The 16067-nt window shown below is 44.2% G+C and overlaps 1 protein-coding gene across 1 annotated transcript in view; it reads left to right on the plus strand.

The window, feature by feature from the left end:
* The window catches only part of GRHL1 (grainyhead like transcription factor 1), a 71274-nt gene extending 55508 nt beyond the window's left edge, over positions 1-15766 (plus strand). The window contains exons 10-16 of the mRNA XM_015410304.1: positions 974-1025; positions 1928-2067; positions 4170-4207; positions 6113-6201; positions 7707-7792; positions 11665-11729; positions 15062-15766. Coding sequence (XP_015265790.1) covers positions 974-1025; positions 1928-2067; positions 4170-4207; positions 6113-6201; positions 7707-7792; positions 11665-11729; positions 15062-15176 — 585 coding nt within the window. The 3' untranslated portion in view covers positions 15177-15766. The remainder of the gene's footprint in view (positions 1-973; positions 1026-1927; positions 2068-4169; positions 4208-6112; positions 6202-7706; positions 7793-11664; positions 11730-15061) is intronic.
* The last annotated feature ends 301 nt before the right edge of the window (positions 15767-16067 follow it).

The following is a 16067-nucleotide window of genomic DNA, read 5'->3' on the forward strand; positions in this document are numbered from 1 at the left end:
AGCAGAGGATAAATATCTAAATATTTATTTATGTGGGGGAGGGCCTGTGGCTCAGTGGTAGAGCATCTGCTTGGTATGCAGAAGGTATCAGGTTCAATCCCAGGCATCTCCAGTTAAAAGGATCAAGCGATAGGTGACGTGAAAGACCTCTGTCTGGGAGTCCAGCGAACTGCTGCCAGCCTGAGAAGGCAGTACTGCCGTTGATGGACCAAGGGTCTGATTCAGTATAAGGCAGCTTCACGTGCTCATGTGGTATGCGTTCAAGTAATATAGCCAAGCAATTGAACTGAAAGCTATACATGCTTGTTGACTTCATGTCCCACAGTAGCCAAGAATTTAGAAGGACATGTAAAAAAAAAAATTACATGGGCTGTGTGCATGCCGGCCAACTTTATCCCTGAAGAATAAGAGAGAACGCTTTCTCCTCCCATGTACTTTCCAGATGCACTATTCGTGTGTGTGTATATGTGTATGTGCATGTGCATGTGTACGTAGTCCCATCTGATGTATGTGTGTGTGTTCATATATATGTAGTCCCATCTGATGATTTTGATCCTTTCCACCTTAGTAGAGGTAAGAAAGGCAATAACTTCTTTTTTAGATCCCTTCATTGTGGCTTTGTACTCTCTGTGGCATATATACCCAGTGTCCAAAGTCCTATAACCCTTGCTTTGTCACTGGAAGCTTGTTATTGGTCATCAAAGGAAAACATAGAGATGCACATTTTGTTGACTGGGAAATGATAAAGCATGTTTCTTCAATTGTAGGCCATGGTGCTTGGCAATGGTCCTATCTCTCTGTCTGAGTTGACTCGCACAACAAGTTGGCCTCGTTTCCAGTGCAAAAAGTTCTGGCTGCCTTGGCAGAATAGGTGGCCGCTTTGATGGACTTGGCAGGGACCCGGGTTACTAACCTCAGTAAGCAGGATAGGAAAAAAAAAACAACGCTCTTTTCTCCCTACCTATTTTGACAGGGGGCAGAGAGGAAGATCAGGGATGAAGAACGAAAACAAAGCAAAAGAAAAGGCAAGTGCACTGACCCCAGCTCTCAGCTGAATGCCTGTAAGTAGAAAATATTAAGGACCGTCTAATTTAGAGGACAGTTGCCACTAGATCTTACTTTTGAAGTGCAATTGGTGACATAAACCCACCTTTCTTTCAAAAGGGGCTTGAATACCTGTAACACTGTTCGTATAATTCCAAAGGGGCTCCTATGTAAAACCATGCCTTTATTTAGCCCTGTGCTAAGGTGAAGGTATTCCGCTTGGGGGAATAGGGGGAACACTGTCATCTAATGGCATCAAAGAAAGCAAACGCCACCTGCCATCAAATGACTCTTTCTCCTAAGGTGGTGATGGCTTTTGAGTTAGCAGTGTTTCAGTTTATTTCTGGGAATGATGAGAGTTGGTGTAACTCTTGAATGTTCCCGGGGGGCATTACAATATTACATTTACATCATACTTACTATGACCCTCAGGGAAGCTTTCAGAATAAAATCCCATATGCAAAATATTTCAGTGGAGCTCTGTGCAAGGCTGTGCAGATGGAAGGGGGAGCCCCTGAGACCAAGTACATGGGCTGCTATCATTTGAAGTCCTGATAGAATGAACACTGATGAAGTGGTTCAAATGAGTGCCAGAATTTCTGTACGAGCTTTGACAACCTAGGCTGTGCCCATGCATTGCTGGGTACTGCCCGCTATGGTGGTCATCCACTTCCGGGACTCTCTCATCCATGCAGGGGCATCCAGTTGTGAATTATCACTGTAATGTAGGGAGACTGCAATATCTAACGGTATGTGGATGCAGTCAGTGAACAGTGCCTTTAAAATAGGTTGCACTTCAGATTGCTGGTGTTAAGGAAAATGGTGTGTGTATGTGTCAGCTTTCCTTTGCTTACAGCCACCTTTTTTCTGTTCTGTTTGCCAGTTTCCGATGTCAAAGTACCCATGCTTCCCTCTCACAAGCGAACAGACATCACTGTCTTCAAGTCGTTTATGGATCTTGAAACCCAGCCAGTTCTTTTCATACCTGATGTTCACTATTCCAATCTGCAACGCGGAGCTCATGTACGATACTTTCTTATGTTTGGGGGAGGGAAACGGGAGAAATTCCTTCTCCTTAGCCCAGAGTATCTGAGCTCAATTTAATACAGCGCTTGCTAGGCAGGTGTGTAAGTGTGCAGTTGTTCTGGTGCCGGTTGGATTTCAGAAGACTGTTTTTCCTGAAGACTAAGATAGCTGTTGTGTCTCCTTTTCCCAGCACCATCAGTGTACGCCATCACAGCATCCGTCCCCAGGGCTGGTGCAGGTTAAGGAAGTGGCACGGGAGGGAGGCTTAAGCCCCTTCTCCCTGAACTCTGTGGTCCTGATTCAGATCTGGCCCCAGCAAGTTTGGAAACTGAGTTCCTAGCAGGGAACTTGCAGTTGCTGTCTGACTGAAAGTCCACAGGGAGGATGCATGAAAAATGTAACCTGTAGCTCGGCCACTTGTGGTAGACAGGGTGGGTGAGCAGTTTCCTAAAGAGGCTGGTGTTAAGGGTTGAGTTCACTAACGTGGACAGCAGCCATCTCTCTTTCCTGCATATTTTCAATCTAATTTATTGCCAGAAGGCCCTGGCTGGCACACCAGACCACCATTGAGACAAGCAGCTATAAGGACGCTCTTTGGAATGCTACTTATGTAGTCCTGTGGAGAGGTAGACATGACTACCCGCCTGAATCTAATTTATTGCCAGAAGGCCCTGGCTGGCACACCAGACCACCATTGAGACAAGCAGCTGGCAAACTATAAGGATGCTCTTTGGAAAGCTACTTATGTAGTCCTGTGGAGAGGTAGAGCAGCCCAACTGAGGTCTGTCAAGGTGAACATACTGTCCTTCAGGGGCCCCATAGGTAATGGCTGTAATGAAAGGAAATACGGTGGTATCAATTAATAAAATGCAGTTGTGGGCCACAATACATCCAAGTTCATGGCTAATTTGCGCAAGTTGCTGATTAGTGTGTGCAGAACGTGTGTCTATTTTTGCTCCAAAAATAGCACACAGAACAACTGTTGTCAGGGCTTTGAAGAGTGTGGTGTTCAAGGCCCTAATAATAGTGGTTGTGAGTGGTGCTGAGAACATTTTATACCCCGAGTGGTGCTGAGAACATCGATTTATACCCTTCCCTGAGTAAATAAAATAAATAAATAATAAATAGCATAAAAGTGACAACAATAAATAAATAAATAATAGCATAAAAGTGACAACAGTCCTGGCCCATGTTGGCAACTGTCCAAGTAAGAACGATAAACCTGAGGTAAAGGGTAGAAAGGGGAGACTGGAGTTGAAGGGCAAAGATGTGGTGGGGAGGAAAGTTTCAGCTATAGGAGAGAAAGCAAAAATATTATATGTCAGATGCTAGAACCGGGTTTCATGGTACTTGAAGGTAAAGGTGGACTGGAATGTTCAGCCCAAAGCGGCAGAATGACAGAACCACTGAGGAGAAGTTGAGAGGAAACGACCAAGTGAATGATTTCCAGTTCTGAATCAGCTTTAAATAAATTTCTACCAGAATCTGGGTTCACCGAGTGCCAAATGATGTTGATGTTCTGTAACTGAAACCTCAGATGTGGTGTTTGGTTCTAAAAAGCAGCATCTGGGAGTGGTTCTAAAAAGCAGCATCTGGGAGTGGTTCTAAAAAGCAGCATCTGGGAGTGGTAAGCAGAATATCAGTCAGGGCTGTGTTGTTGGAGCAGGAAGGATTAAGTTTCTTCCCACAACCTCTACTATTTTAAGTGCTCTGCTTGAGCTGTTTCTAAGCTCCAGTTGGGGTTGGGAGATGGAGCTCACTACAGGTAGGTATATTCTCCCCCCACCCCCTGTACTGTACCTATCTCTGTCCCCCCAACCAGGGCTTAGAGCTGCTGGGGGTGGGGGTGGGACATTTCTGACTAGAAATCTTTTGGGAGAGGAGCTGGGGCCATGGTGCTTGGAGTTAGCTCTCAAATACTCTCCCTCCCTCATGCAGGCATTTTTGTTTAAGGTTATCTTAAATTCTGGTTATGAAGTTTCAGTGTTGCATGTAGTTTGGCCCTGATACAAACAGAACACTATGATGTTATATTGCCGGTCAACTTGCTACTTTGCTCCAGAACACTGCTCAAAAATAGGTGTTTCCCTCCCCACTAGGTTTTTCCTGTTGCATCTGATGAACTGGAAGGTGAAGGGTAAGACGTGCTTTTGACTTTCCTTCTGTGGTGCCAGTCACTGGGAAGGGGGGTCCCCTATTTTGTTCTGGTTGCATGGGGACCTGTTAGGCACAAAATGAAGTATGGTCTATCATAGACAGTCATTCCAAATAATTTTACAATGGTGGTTATTTTATGATTTTGTTGGCTTTGTTTTTACTTTGTGAGCAACAATGTGCAGGTCTGTGGAGAAGCAGGTTATACGTTTTCTAACTAAATCAGCATCAAAGGAGAGCAGCAAGCTTTCCTCCATACCTGCTTTTTGTCAAGGGAAGCGGCAGGAAAATCCAGCTTATGTTTAAAGACAGGAGAGCAGCCCTGGCTTCTGCCTCCCTTTTGCTGGCTTACCCTGGAGACATAACTGGGGAAGACTCACTCACTCCCTGACCTGGAATAAAAGCGCAGTGGGAGTATATGCAAAACATTGTTTGTATAGTCACTAATTGCCTATTAAGCTCAGAACAAAGTTGGAGTCCAGTGGCAGCTTTTAGACCAAAAAAGTTTTATTCTAGATATAAGCTTTTATGTGCTTGTGTGTATCTGAAGAAGTGTGCATGCACACAAAAGCTTATACCCAGAATTAAACTTTGTTGGTCTTAAAGGTGCCACTGGACTCAAACCTTGTTCTGCTGTTTCAGTCCAATACGACTACCCCCCTGAATCTAGCCTCTAGCTCAAGAATGGAGTGCCTTCTTTGCATGCAGAAGATTCCAGGTTCAGTCCCTGTTAAAATTAGATGAGGCAGCAGGCATTGGGAAAGACCTTTCTGTGCCTGAGACTCACCATTTCTCTGAGCAGACAATACAGAACAAGATGGACCAGTGCTCTGACTCTGTAGAGAGCCAATTCCATGTGTTCGAGTATTAGAGATCTCTGCAATGAAGCTACACAGACATAATTTGGCATGATAGCCCCTTCCCTCTTTGGTCAGCATGGCAGAAGACAGAATGTTGACAAGGCCAGACCAGACTTCCACAGCTGTAATTGGCAATTATGTAACTTCCTGCTAACCAATCCTAATGGGTTCTAGTGTGGATAGCATTAAAAGTAGTACATATTGTAATTTCCTCAGGGAATAAGATGAGTAACTTTAAGTAACAAATAAACCCAGATCAGGTTGTTTTTCCATTGTCTGTGGAAGCCAAAATGGAAATGCCCAGAGACAGAGGAATATGCTCTGCTAGGGTTGCCAGGTCACCTCACTGCTCCAGCGGGGGGGGGATTCGTGGGGCATTCTGGGGGTGGGCAGGGACATTGCACAGCATCCCCAACATGATGACGTCACCTGGAAGTGATATTATTACATAGGGGACGTCACACGAGGGGCGCTCTGATTTTTGGGCAAACTCTATGGTAACATTGGGCTTAAACCATAGCATTTGCCCCCCAAAACCAGAGCATCCCCCGTGCAACATTCCCAGTGCGATGATATCACTTCTGGGTGACTTCATCATGTTGGGGACGTTGTGCAGTGACATCCCTGTTGTGGGGTGGGGTTTCCCCCGCTGGCCAGCTGGTCCGTGGTGGAGAGAAGCCCCCAAAACTGGGAGATCCCCCTCTGGGACTGCGGGGCTGGTAACCCTACACTCTGCAGTGTAGGACTGCTTTTGCCCTGCAGAAGAATGCTATGGATATAAGGTTTAGAATTCAAGTCCCTGTCTCAAACTTGAAATATTTTATTACTTGGTGCTATGCATTCAAGGACCAGGAGTTGGCAGGAGCTCCTCACAACTTAATGAGGGGTATGCTAAACTAATTGTTGGCTTGTTTATACTGGCTTTGTAGTAAAACAAGCTAGGAATGGCCAAGATCCTGTGTTCTCTGTTTCCTATGAATTAAAATATTTCTACAGCACTGTTGAATTTGTTTGCTTTCTTCTCACAGCTCTGCCATGAAGAGGGGGCCTTACATCAGTGAAGACGATTTTGCTGCCACCCCAATTAAACTGACTAGAATAGAAGAACCCAAAAGAGGTAATCCCTCTCATCTGGAGGGGAAATAAGAGTCCTGTTTTGGATGATACCATGTAGCGGTTCTAGATGGTTTCTAGAGGAAACCTAGGTGACCTAGGACCGCATCCCTGCTCAACTCGAAAGCTAACAGGGTGACGTGGGGCCAGGCCACTGTCTCCCAGGCTAATGTCCTTCACGGGATTGTTGTAAAGATCAAATTGAGGGAAGGGGAAGCCATGTGAGCCGTACTGAGCTCCTTGGAGGAAGGATGGGATAAGAATTTAATGAAAATGTTAAGGTTTTAATGACTAAAATGTACCTCCTTACCTCAGCTTCTGCCTTTATTCTGAGCCACCCATTTCAAGGAAATGTTTTAGACTAGCACTGTTGTCCTAATTTTACCCTTGCTGACTGACCTGTCGTAGTGTAGTATAATCTTAATCAAAGGTTCGATACGGCTATCACATATAGCAAACAGAACTCTGATTACTACTTATTCAGAGGGGTAAATTAGGGCCGGCCGGCCCATCCATTGTGCTGGATTTGCTTGCTTTATGTAAATAGCATCGCTGATCCTGTGTGATGCCACAGCCACGTGCTCGAGCGTGGTTCTTGAAACACGCATGGTGTTTGATATCTTTTCAGCTTATTTGAGTCCGCAAAATTTCAGTAAGTGGGAACAGAACTGCTAATAATACTTCCTGAATTTATTGTAGAAAAATGCAAATCCATGCAGGCAGAATTGCAGAGTCGGTATATCTCCTTCAGGTCACCTGGATCTACTGATTTGCTGCTTCCTGTGACTACAAAAGTCATTATATGGTTGGGAGAGATGAGGGAGACGAGTTGCTTGAATTCAACACGTCTGTACAGATCATGGCTCCCAACCATGTTGAAGCAGTGGCACTTTGAGAATCCTGGGAACAGGTTGTGGGAGCCACCACGGAATAGCTGCCCTGGGTGGGGTACTTTTAACTGCAAAGCTGGGGACAGTTACAGAGTACTGGGTGGGGTTTGTTAGTCCCTCACAGGAACTGTGTATGAGTGTTCTGCTGAGGTGAGTTTCATCAGTCTTCTAAATGTAGAACACTTAAAACGGTGCTGAAATTATGAAATTGCATCTCAACAGAATGCTCACACACAGTTTATAAATGTAGAACATGCAGTGGCATTACAGTAGCTCAGCCGATGCCTGTGGATGCTTCAACACCACCATGCTTTGGTTTTGGATATTACCCTCTAGAATAGCGTGAGTCCTTGGTTCAGGAGGTTTTAAAGTTGTTCTGGTGAGGTACATCCTCTGCCCATTCTCAGAGGTTCTGGCTAGACTTTGTTTGAATACTGTTCCTCCTAGGCAGACCTGCAGAGTATCAAATGCTTGCAATAGCCTGGGAAGTGCAGCCTTAAAATGCTATTTCTGGATCAATCTGGGCTCAGATAAATGTGTTATGCCTCCAGTGTTGGCATTCCTTTTATTGCCTCATGTCAGTTTAATCTGATCCCTCCGTCACCTTTGCTTGTTCCAGTGCTGCTGTATGTCCGAAAGGAATCTGAAGAAGTCTTTGATGCCCTCATGCTCAAAATTCCGTCGCTGAAGGGTCTAATGGAAGCCGTAAGTTGCACGGTTCTAAATCATCATTTTTTTAAAACGTTGAGTAACTTTGTACATCCCACTGATAGAATGCATGAACTGAACAGGCAAAAGCCATTACTATAGCATGTCCTCTGTGTATGCCACTTTTAGACTTTGCCAATGAGGAAGGCAAGTTGATATAGGCCGTGGGAAAGGTAGGGCAATCCCTAGGGGTATGTGGGGCTCGTCACAAGCTGCTGTCCCCCAAGCCTGTGCAAGACTTTTGGACCTCGCAAGACTTCTGTTCCCAAGTCATCGCCACTTGCCTGAGCAGAGAGGCGACACAGTCTTTTGAGGCCAGATGATCAGTGGCTTCCTCAATAAGTGTGAAGCTCCCTCCCAGTGTGGGGCCAGGGGTGGTCACCCTGATTCTATCTGTCCAAGAAATTGCTCTGAATAGTGGCCAATCCACTGTGGGGAGGGTTGCAAGCCTCCCGGTGGGGCCTGAAGATCTCTCACTATTACAACTGATCCCTATGCAATAGAGATCAGTTCTTTGGGAGAAAATGGCTGCTTTGGAGGGTGGACCCTTTGGCATTATACCCCGCTGAGACTCCCCCTTCCCCAAACCTCACCATCTCCAGGCTCCATCCCCCAAATCTTCAGGAATTTCCCAACCCAGAGTTGGCAACCCTAAGAGTGTGGGTCAAGACAAAAGACCAGTGAAACTGTTGGTCACAAAGAGGCTTATGGCTTTGTGTACAGAGATGACACAGTTCAAAGAGCAGAATACAGACACAGATTCTCTTCTGAGATCACTTTCTGCCTTAATTTTGTGTTGGCATTTGAACTGATCCCTGTTTTCTGGCTGGGTGCAGATTCCTGCAATATAATGTTTCCCTCCGCATGAAATCTGTTGTGAAAGAGGTGTGCATTGGTGGTGTGCTAATGTGAATTGCCTCCTTTCCAAACAAGGAAATCAAAAGAGTATTAATTTTGGCGGGCGGTGTCTTTCTTTTTCTCCCCCTCATGCTGCAAAATGGATGAAGATATATTTTGTACATGCGTCTTCATGCCACTAGGTATATGCAAATTTTACTTCAATGTCAAGTCTTTTCTAGGAATGATTTCCGGAAGTGTTGTGGTGAAACATGTAGCTGTGTGCAGTGTCTTAATTGGGTGCCTTCCATTCTCTAATCAGGGACGTTTACAAAGTTTCTTTGTTCTTTCCCAGACCCCCATGCATAGCCTTAATATACAGAGTCTTTGCCACCTTAACTCTGTAAGATGGTAGATGTGGAATACAAGCAGAATGTGCAGATTGCCTGCTAATGTAGAGGGAATAAAGTAGAAGAATCTTCAAAAACAGCCGCTTGAACTTAAGCTGTTGAGTGTTCTGCCTTTCCCTTCTTCTAACTAGAGGAGTATGGAGTTAAAAAGAACGGAAGTGTAATGTACTGTCGCCATTACCACGTGTAGTGCATTCAGCCTGACATGCCCGGACTTGCCCGGGCTGGCCAGGCAATATTCCTCAGTAGCTTCAGTCGAAAGACAAAGGATCCGTAGGATCCTAGCCGGCCCAATCAAAGGGCCAGCTTCCCAGCCGGGAGACCAATGGTCGCCCGGTTACTGTAAATAGCCTATCGGGAGTAGGGGGTGTGTTTAGGTGTGCTTGGTGGCGGGTTTTCTGAACGCATATAAACCGGCCTGCGAGCTGGTTTCTTCGTCTTGTTCCTGATCTAATAAAGTACTCTTGCTGAATCACTCTTGCTGAATCACTCCACGTTCTGAGTACTTTTCAGGAAGTGTAAAGTTTGTATACATAGCAAAGCTTGATTCAGGCGGGTAGCTGTGTTGGTCTGAAGCAATAGAACAAAGTTTGAGTCTAGTGGAACCTTTAAGACCAACAAAGTTTAATTCTGAGTATAACCTTTTGTGTGTATGCGCACAAAAGCTTATACCCAGAAGTAAACATTGTTGTTCTTAAAGGTCCCACTAGACTCAAACTTTGTTCTACCGTAAAGCTTGCCCTTGGAATCCAAATTGTCTTCCTTGATCAGGGGTTCATTCATGACATCTTGCAGTGTCTTGCCTCTGTGATGTGCTCCAAGCTTGTCCCTGTTGTGAACTTTGTGCTTAAATGAGGAAAAGGAGAACTTGAAATACATTGTTAAAGTGGCTGCATCATGTATTCTTCTGCTTGAAATCAAGGGCCATCTCAGTGGTTGTTCTGTACTAGAGTCAAGGAATCCTTTTAGCTGCTCTCAGTGAATGGAAATTAGTATTTGCTATCTTGAGAAGATTAGAAGATTGTAGAAAAAATACTCTGCATAAAACAAATTGTACCCAGAAGGATAACAAACACTGTGTATGGTGCTTTCTACAGCTTTTATAAAATCTGAATGACTTAGTTGCTGCTTTGGGGTTGGGGCACCTTCTTGTATGCTTTCTCCCATTCCAAAAGTAGTCAAACACATTTGTGTATTACTCTTGGGAAGCTGGGTGGGTTGTGAGGCTGCAGGCATGCTTTCCACCAGTCAGCTTTTCATTTGTTCAACCTTTCTGAGTCACCTGGACAGGATTACTTTGTTCCACTTTTGTTCAAAAGCATTAACCCAAATAACACCAGTGTCTGTGACTTCTGTCATTTACCCATCTGGCCATGTATATAGTGGTCATGTTTTCAGTTGGGGTGATTTCCCACAAGCGCTGCTCCGCGCTCACTCCTCCCTTTTGCCCCATGGTACGTGTCAATTTCATACAAGCTGCTGCGCAGCCGCATTTTACCCCGCAGCCACGTGCGATTTTCCCCGCGTCTACTCAATCCTCAAAATCCTCAAAAAACAGGATTGAGTAGACGCGGGGAAAATCGCACGAAGCTGCGGGGCAAAATGCGGTCATGCAGCAGCTTGTGTGAAATTGACACGTACCATTGGGCCAGCATGTTTTTATCTTGTTCTTCCTCCAAGGAGCTTACGGTAGTGTCCCAGGTTCTTCCATCACCATTTTATTCTCACAACTACTCTGTAAAGTGCATTAGGCTGAAAGAAACCGATCCAGAGTTACCCATAATGGGGATCTGAACCAGTGTTCCCTCTAAGCTGAGTTAGTATGAGCTAGCTTACAGCTTTTTAGCCTCCGACTCACATATTTTTGTCTTAGCTCAGGAAGGGATGGCTCCAGAGCAAACTAATTTATGCAGTAGCCAAATCGCTCACTCACAACTTTAATGCCAGTAGCTCACAAAGTAGAATTTTTGCTCAGAAGACTCCACTGCTTAGAGAGAGCACCGATCTGAACCCGGGTTTCCTAATATCCCAGTCCGATTTGCTAACCCTTACCCTACGCTTGCGCCAACTGCCACTGGAGAGGTGGGTGGAGAGCTCACTGACCAAGGTGATAGCCTCTTCGTGGGACTTTGCCACCATGGCTTTTGCATGAGGGACCACATGTTCGAAAGCGCTACCGAATTAATATTATGCCTGCCATAAAATTTACCATCTAGGAAAGAAGGCTCGAATACGACAAAAACAGAAGGTGTTTATACTTCCAGTAAATAACATACTGGGTGTACGATATATATATATATATATATTTGGCTCATTAGGGAACAGTAGCACTCTGTTCCTGGGGGGTGGGAACTGAGAACATTGAAAATCTGGGCCTCATTTTAATGCCCATGTGACTGGTTGCCGGTTTCAGTGAGAAAAGCGACACCTACCCTTCGATCCATATGATGGTGGTGGTTTTCATTTTGGAGCGGGTTACTGATTCACCCAGACTCACAATTGTAAGGGATATAGCAAGCCTCTGAGCAAATATGTGTCAGAGAAAACAAGGAAAAATAACTCTTTTTAAAGTGAGCTTGCAATGCTTCCATTTTTGCCATTCTTTTTCATTTTTGTGTTTAGATCTCCGACAAATATGATGTTCCTTTGGATAAAATTGGGAAAGTCTTCAAGAAATGTAAAAAAGGGTAAGTACATCTAAAATATCACCCCTCTGCAGGCAAAACTTGACACCTTACAAATGGTTTGACCTTTTTCTAAACAGAAATCTTCTTTTCCCCCCAACACCAAATCTGTTTTAGGCAATGGAAATAGAGCCGGTCCCAGTAATGTAGCTGCCTCACAGGACTGGGATGCCAAAAAAAAAGGCTTACTTCAATTGAGCCTTGCTGTAGGATTCCCAAGTCGGTGAAGAGAAAGAGAACTCTAGAGTGTATTCACAGTTTGGCCATGGAAAGTGAAATCCCCTACTTAATTATCTAGGCAGGAACAACCTGTTCCCCTCCTCTCCCCTTTCATTTCACTGGACAGAAAGGACCATCTCAGAATACATGAATCTGGAGCCGCGTAAGAAAATGATGAACACAGGAAGCAGCCCTGTACTGAGTCAGTTGGTATATCTAGTGCATTATTGCCTGGTTTGTGACCAGTAGCGGCTCTTCAAGGTCTCATGCTAAGAAGGGTCCTGCCCAGCACTGGCCACCTGAGATCCTTTAGCTGCAGAAGCCAGAGACTGAACTTGGGACCTGCGTGCAAAGTGAGAGCTCTCTTGCTGAACAAGCCCCCTCACCATTTTGAAATATCCAGAATACAGAACCTGAGGCTTTGCTTTCATAAAATGAATTCTGCAAAAGGCTAGATTTCTGAGTACAGCTTTGGGGAGGGACAAGGCCCAGTGGTTGAGTGTCTGTTTTGCATGCAGAAGGTCCTGGGTTCAGTCCCCAGCATTGTCATTGGAAAGGATCAGATGAATGGGTGTGAAAGGTGGCCTCTCCACAAGACTCTGGAGAGCTGCAAGAGACCTGGTTGAGACACTAAAGTTCTGATTTAGTACGAGGTGGTTTCATGTGTTCACATTGCTGTTGAGAGCCTGAACTTCATGTATAAAAAGGTAAAGGTAAAGGTTCCCTTGCTCGAAAACCAGTCGAATCTGACTCTAGGGTTGCGGTGCTCATCTCCGTTTCAAAGCCGAAGAGCCAGCGCTGTCCGAAGACATTTCCGTGGTCATGTGGCCGGCATGACTAAACACCAAGGCACACCTGTAATTAAATAAATGTATACCTGTAAGGTTAGCTCGTGAACTTCATGTATACCTGTAATTAAATACCCCATTAAACAAGGATATGTAAATAAGAATGAGTGCAGCAAATTTTAGTCTTTTGAGCTATCAATGTACCAGTGCGGTCAGGTTCACAATGTTTCCTATCCTACAGTTAAGAACATAAGAAGAACCCTGCTGGATCAGACCAATAGTCCCATCTAGTCCAACATCTTGTCTCACACAATAGCCAACCAGTTCCTCTGGAGGGCCGACGACAGGGCATAGAGGCTGAGACCTTCCCCTGATGTTGCCTCCTGGCTCTAGGATTCAGAGGTTTAGTGCCTCTCAGTGTGGAGGTTCCCCTCAGTAACCATGGTTAATAGCTAGTGATAGACTTATTCTTTTAAATCTGTTTATTCCTGTGGCCACCCTCTTGCAGTGATTTCCACATTTTAATCACTCTCTGTGTAAATAAGTATTTCCTTTTGTCCATCCTGAATCTACTGCCCATCAGCTTTATTGGATGCCATCTAGTTCTAGTATTTTGAGAGAGGGAGAAAAATTAATCTTTGTCAACTGTCTCCACCCCATGTGTCGTTTTATAAACCTCTGTCATGTGCCCCTTTGCCGTCTCTTTTCTAAACTGAAAAATCTCAGATTCTTCAGCCTTTCTTCATAGGGAAGGTGCTCCCACCGCCTCATCTGAGTTACCCTCCTCTGTACCTTTTCCAGCTTTTTTGCTGTACAGTGACCAGTTCTGTACGCAGCATTCCAAATGAGGCTGCACCAGAAATCTATACAGGGGCTTTATAATATTGGCTGCTTTGTTTTCAATCACTTTCCTAATAATCCCTAACATGGAGCTTGCCTTTATCACTGCTGCATGTGGCGTCAATACCAATTTAAAAAAATCAATAAATAATTAGAGAAAATTTCATTTATAGGCAAATAAGCAAACCATTTATACAATTTTCAAATCCTAGACAAAGTTATTCATACAATACACACTTCATAATCAGGGCATAAATGATTTAACCTAAGTCCTGTATATGGCTCACAGAGTCCAAAACACTCCAAGGTGCTCAGTTCCTCCTAATGAATGATACCTTCTGGAAGCTCGTTTTCCTCCTTTATATTGTGAAGTGTATCTACTCCAACAGTTCCAAAAGAGGAACATTGAAACGGTTCCAAAAGAAGAACTATGGGATATGCAGCTTCCTCAGTATGCTCTACGTTTCACTAAAATGGCTTTCTCAAGTTGGAACCAATGACTTGAAGGATATCACTGAAAATCAGTCTCAGCGTATTCAGTTCACAATATCAGTTTCAAAATGGGCTATGCCTTCACATACACAGAGTTAAAATCCTCAAACTTCTTTGTGTGGCTCTGATAACCAGTCTTGATACAGTGTGCAGATGACCTCAGCATCTAGATTGAGGTAAAGGAGGATAAGGGCCTACAGTAATGACATCAGGGAGGTGCCCAGGTGTGCTGTGGCTCTTGTTGGTCTATTTCTTGGAACCCACCTCCTCCAAAGCAAATAGCCAATCTTGACTTATTTCCCAATTCACTGGAGTAGGAGGGGTTTCAGAAGAGCCCTGCAAGCATCACCACGATGTCTGCAGGGAACATCCATTTGGAAACAGCTGCCTCTGTCATAGGACGATGCTTTGATTGGGACTTCCTGATGCCTTGTGGAACCTCCTGGAATTTTGTGACTGGACCCAGCCTCCATGGTAGCCATTTTCATGGTAGTCTTTTTTGTTATGGGATATACTACCTAGTCTCAAAATCCCAGGAGTGTCTAAAGGTTCAACAAGACTGGGGATCCCTAGTTTACACACTGAGAGCTGGGGAAGCAAGGACCTCAAGAGATTTGAAAACGTTTATTTAGAGTTTTTAGTGCTCCCCTCCTCCTGTTCAGACTAGATGTGTACTGTCCATCCAGTCCCCTACGTGTGGTAGTGCTTGCCAGTTGCTAAGTGGCAGTTGAGCTCCCCTACTAGATTTGCTCTGCATAGTGGAAATGCCATTCGGTGTATCTTTCCTCAGTCTGCTTGTAAGGGAACAGAGAGAAACTCCAGGCTTCATGTAATTTCACCCCTGAGACCAAACTCCTGTTTTGTTGATCATATTGTTAGGTTGGACTTGTAGATGATGATGCCCACGGGATCTGATTTGCACTGTGAAGCTGTCATTGGTGTATTTGTTAAGCTTGATTATATGTTCTAATATTCTATTTATCTGTACTGTCTTAGCATCCTAGTGAATATGGATGACAACATTATAAAACACTATTCCAATGAAGACACCTTCCAGTTACAGATTGAAGAGACTGCTGGATCTTACAAGCTCACTCTCACTGAGATCTAAGCTCATTTGGGGCCTTCTGTGGATTTTATATGAAGATTGTGAACACAAACCTCTCATTATTGTTGTCCTCAGGATTAAATTTGCCTCTAGGGGAAAAGCCATTCTTCTTCCAGAGGAAGAATACTTTCTGTTGTTCAAGCAAGGCTGATTCATTTCAGTCGCAGCTCCTAGTGAATGAAAGTTATTGAACAGATTTTTCCAAAATGGCAGATCTTACCAAAGCACTATAAAATGACCGTCTGGTGAGGTCACCTGCATATTCTCTTAGCTTTAAAATGTATGGGTTTGTTTCATCTGTTCCAGGGCTGTACAGGTACCAAATTCCCAATGATATTTGCGGGGAGGTTCCAGGCAGGTGTGGGACAGAATTTTACGTTTACTACAGAACAGGGCATATTAGCTATCAATCATTCTCCAGCCCCTTAGTAGGAATGCCAGACTGTTTAGCTTTATGAAGAACTTCCTTTTTAAGCTACTGTACTGAATCCCGTTGGACAAGCTCTATTTGTATATAACTGCAGTATTTTTGAAGGGTTGTAAATGTGTAAATAGAAGTCATATATATAATATATATAAAATATCATATATCTGGATGTGTGTGTGTGTATATAGAGTGATATCTGCAATGAAGCCCATCTGAAAGGACTGCCTGTATGTTGGAATGTAATGTTGAGAAAAGCTGCCTCAGTTCTATATTATCTGGTGTGTTTTTGATCTTTTATAAGGCATAATTGCCAGAAAAAGTAACTATGCAATAATTACTGTCTTATTATCTTGAGCTGAGGTGGATCTGGGTCCTTGTACAGTACTGATGCTCGAGACTAGTAATGTATCAATACTGCGTAGCAACAAGAAGCATGGTATCTTTTACAGTGAAAATGTTGAGAAGTA

This window comes from Gekko japonicus, unplaced genomic scaffold (assembly GCF_001447785.1).
Source record: "Gekko japonicus isolate JY-2015 unplaced genomic scaffold, Gekko_japonicus_V1.1 scaffold1325, whole genome shotgun sequence".
NCBI lineage: Eukaryota > Metazoa > Chordata > Lepidosauria > Squamata > Gekkonidae > Gekko > Gekko japonicus.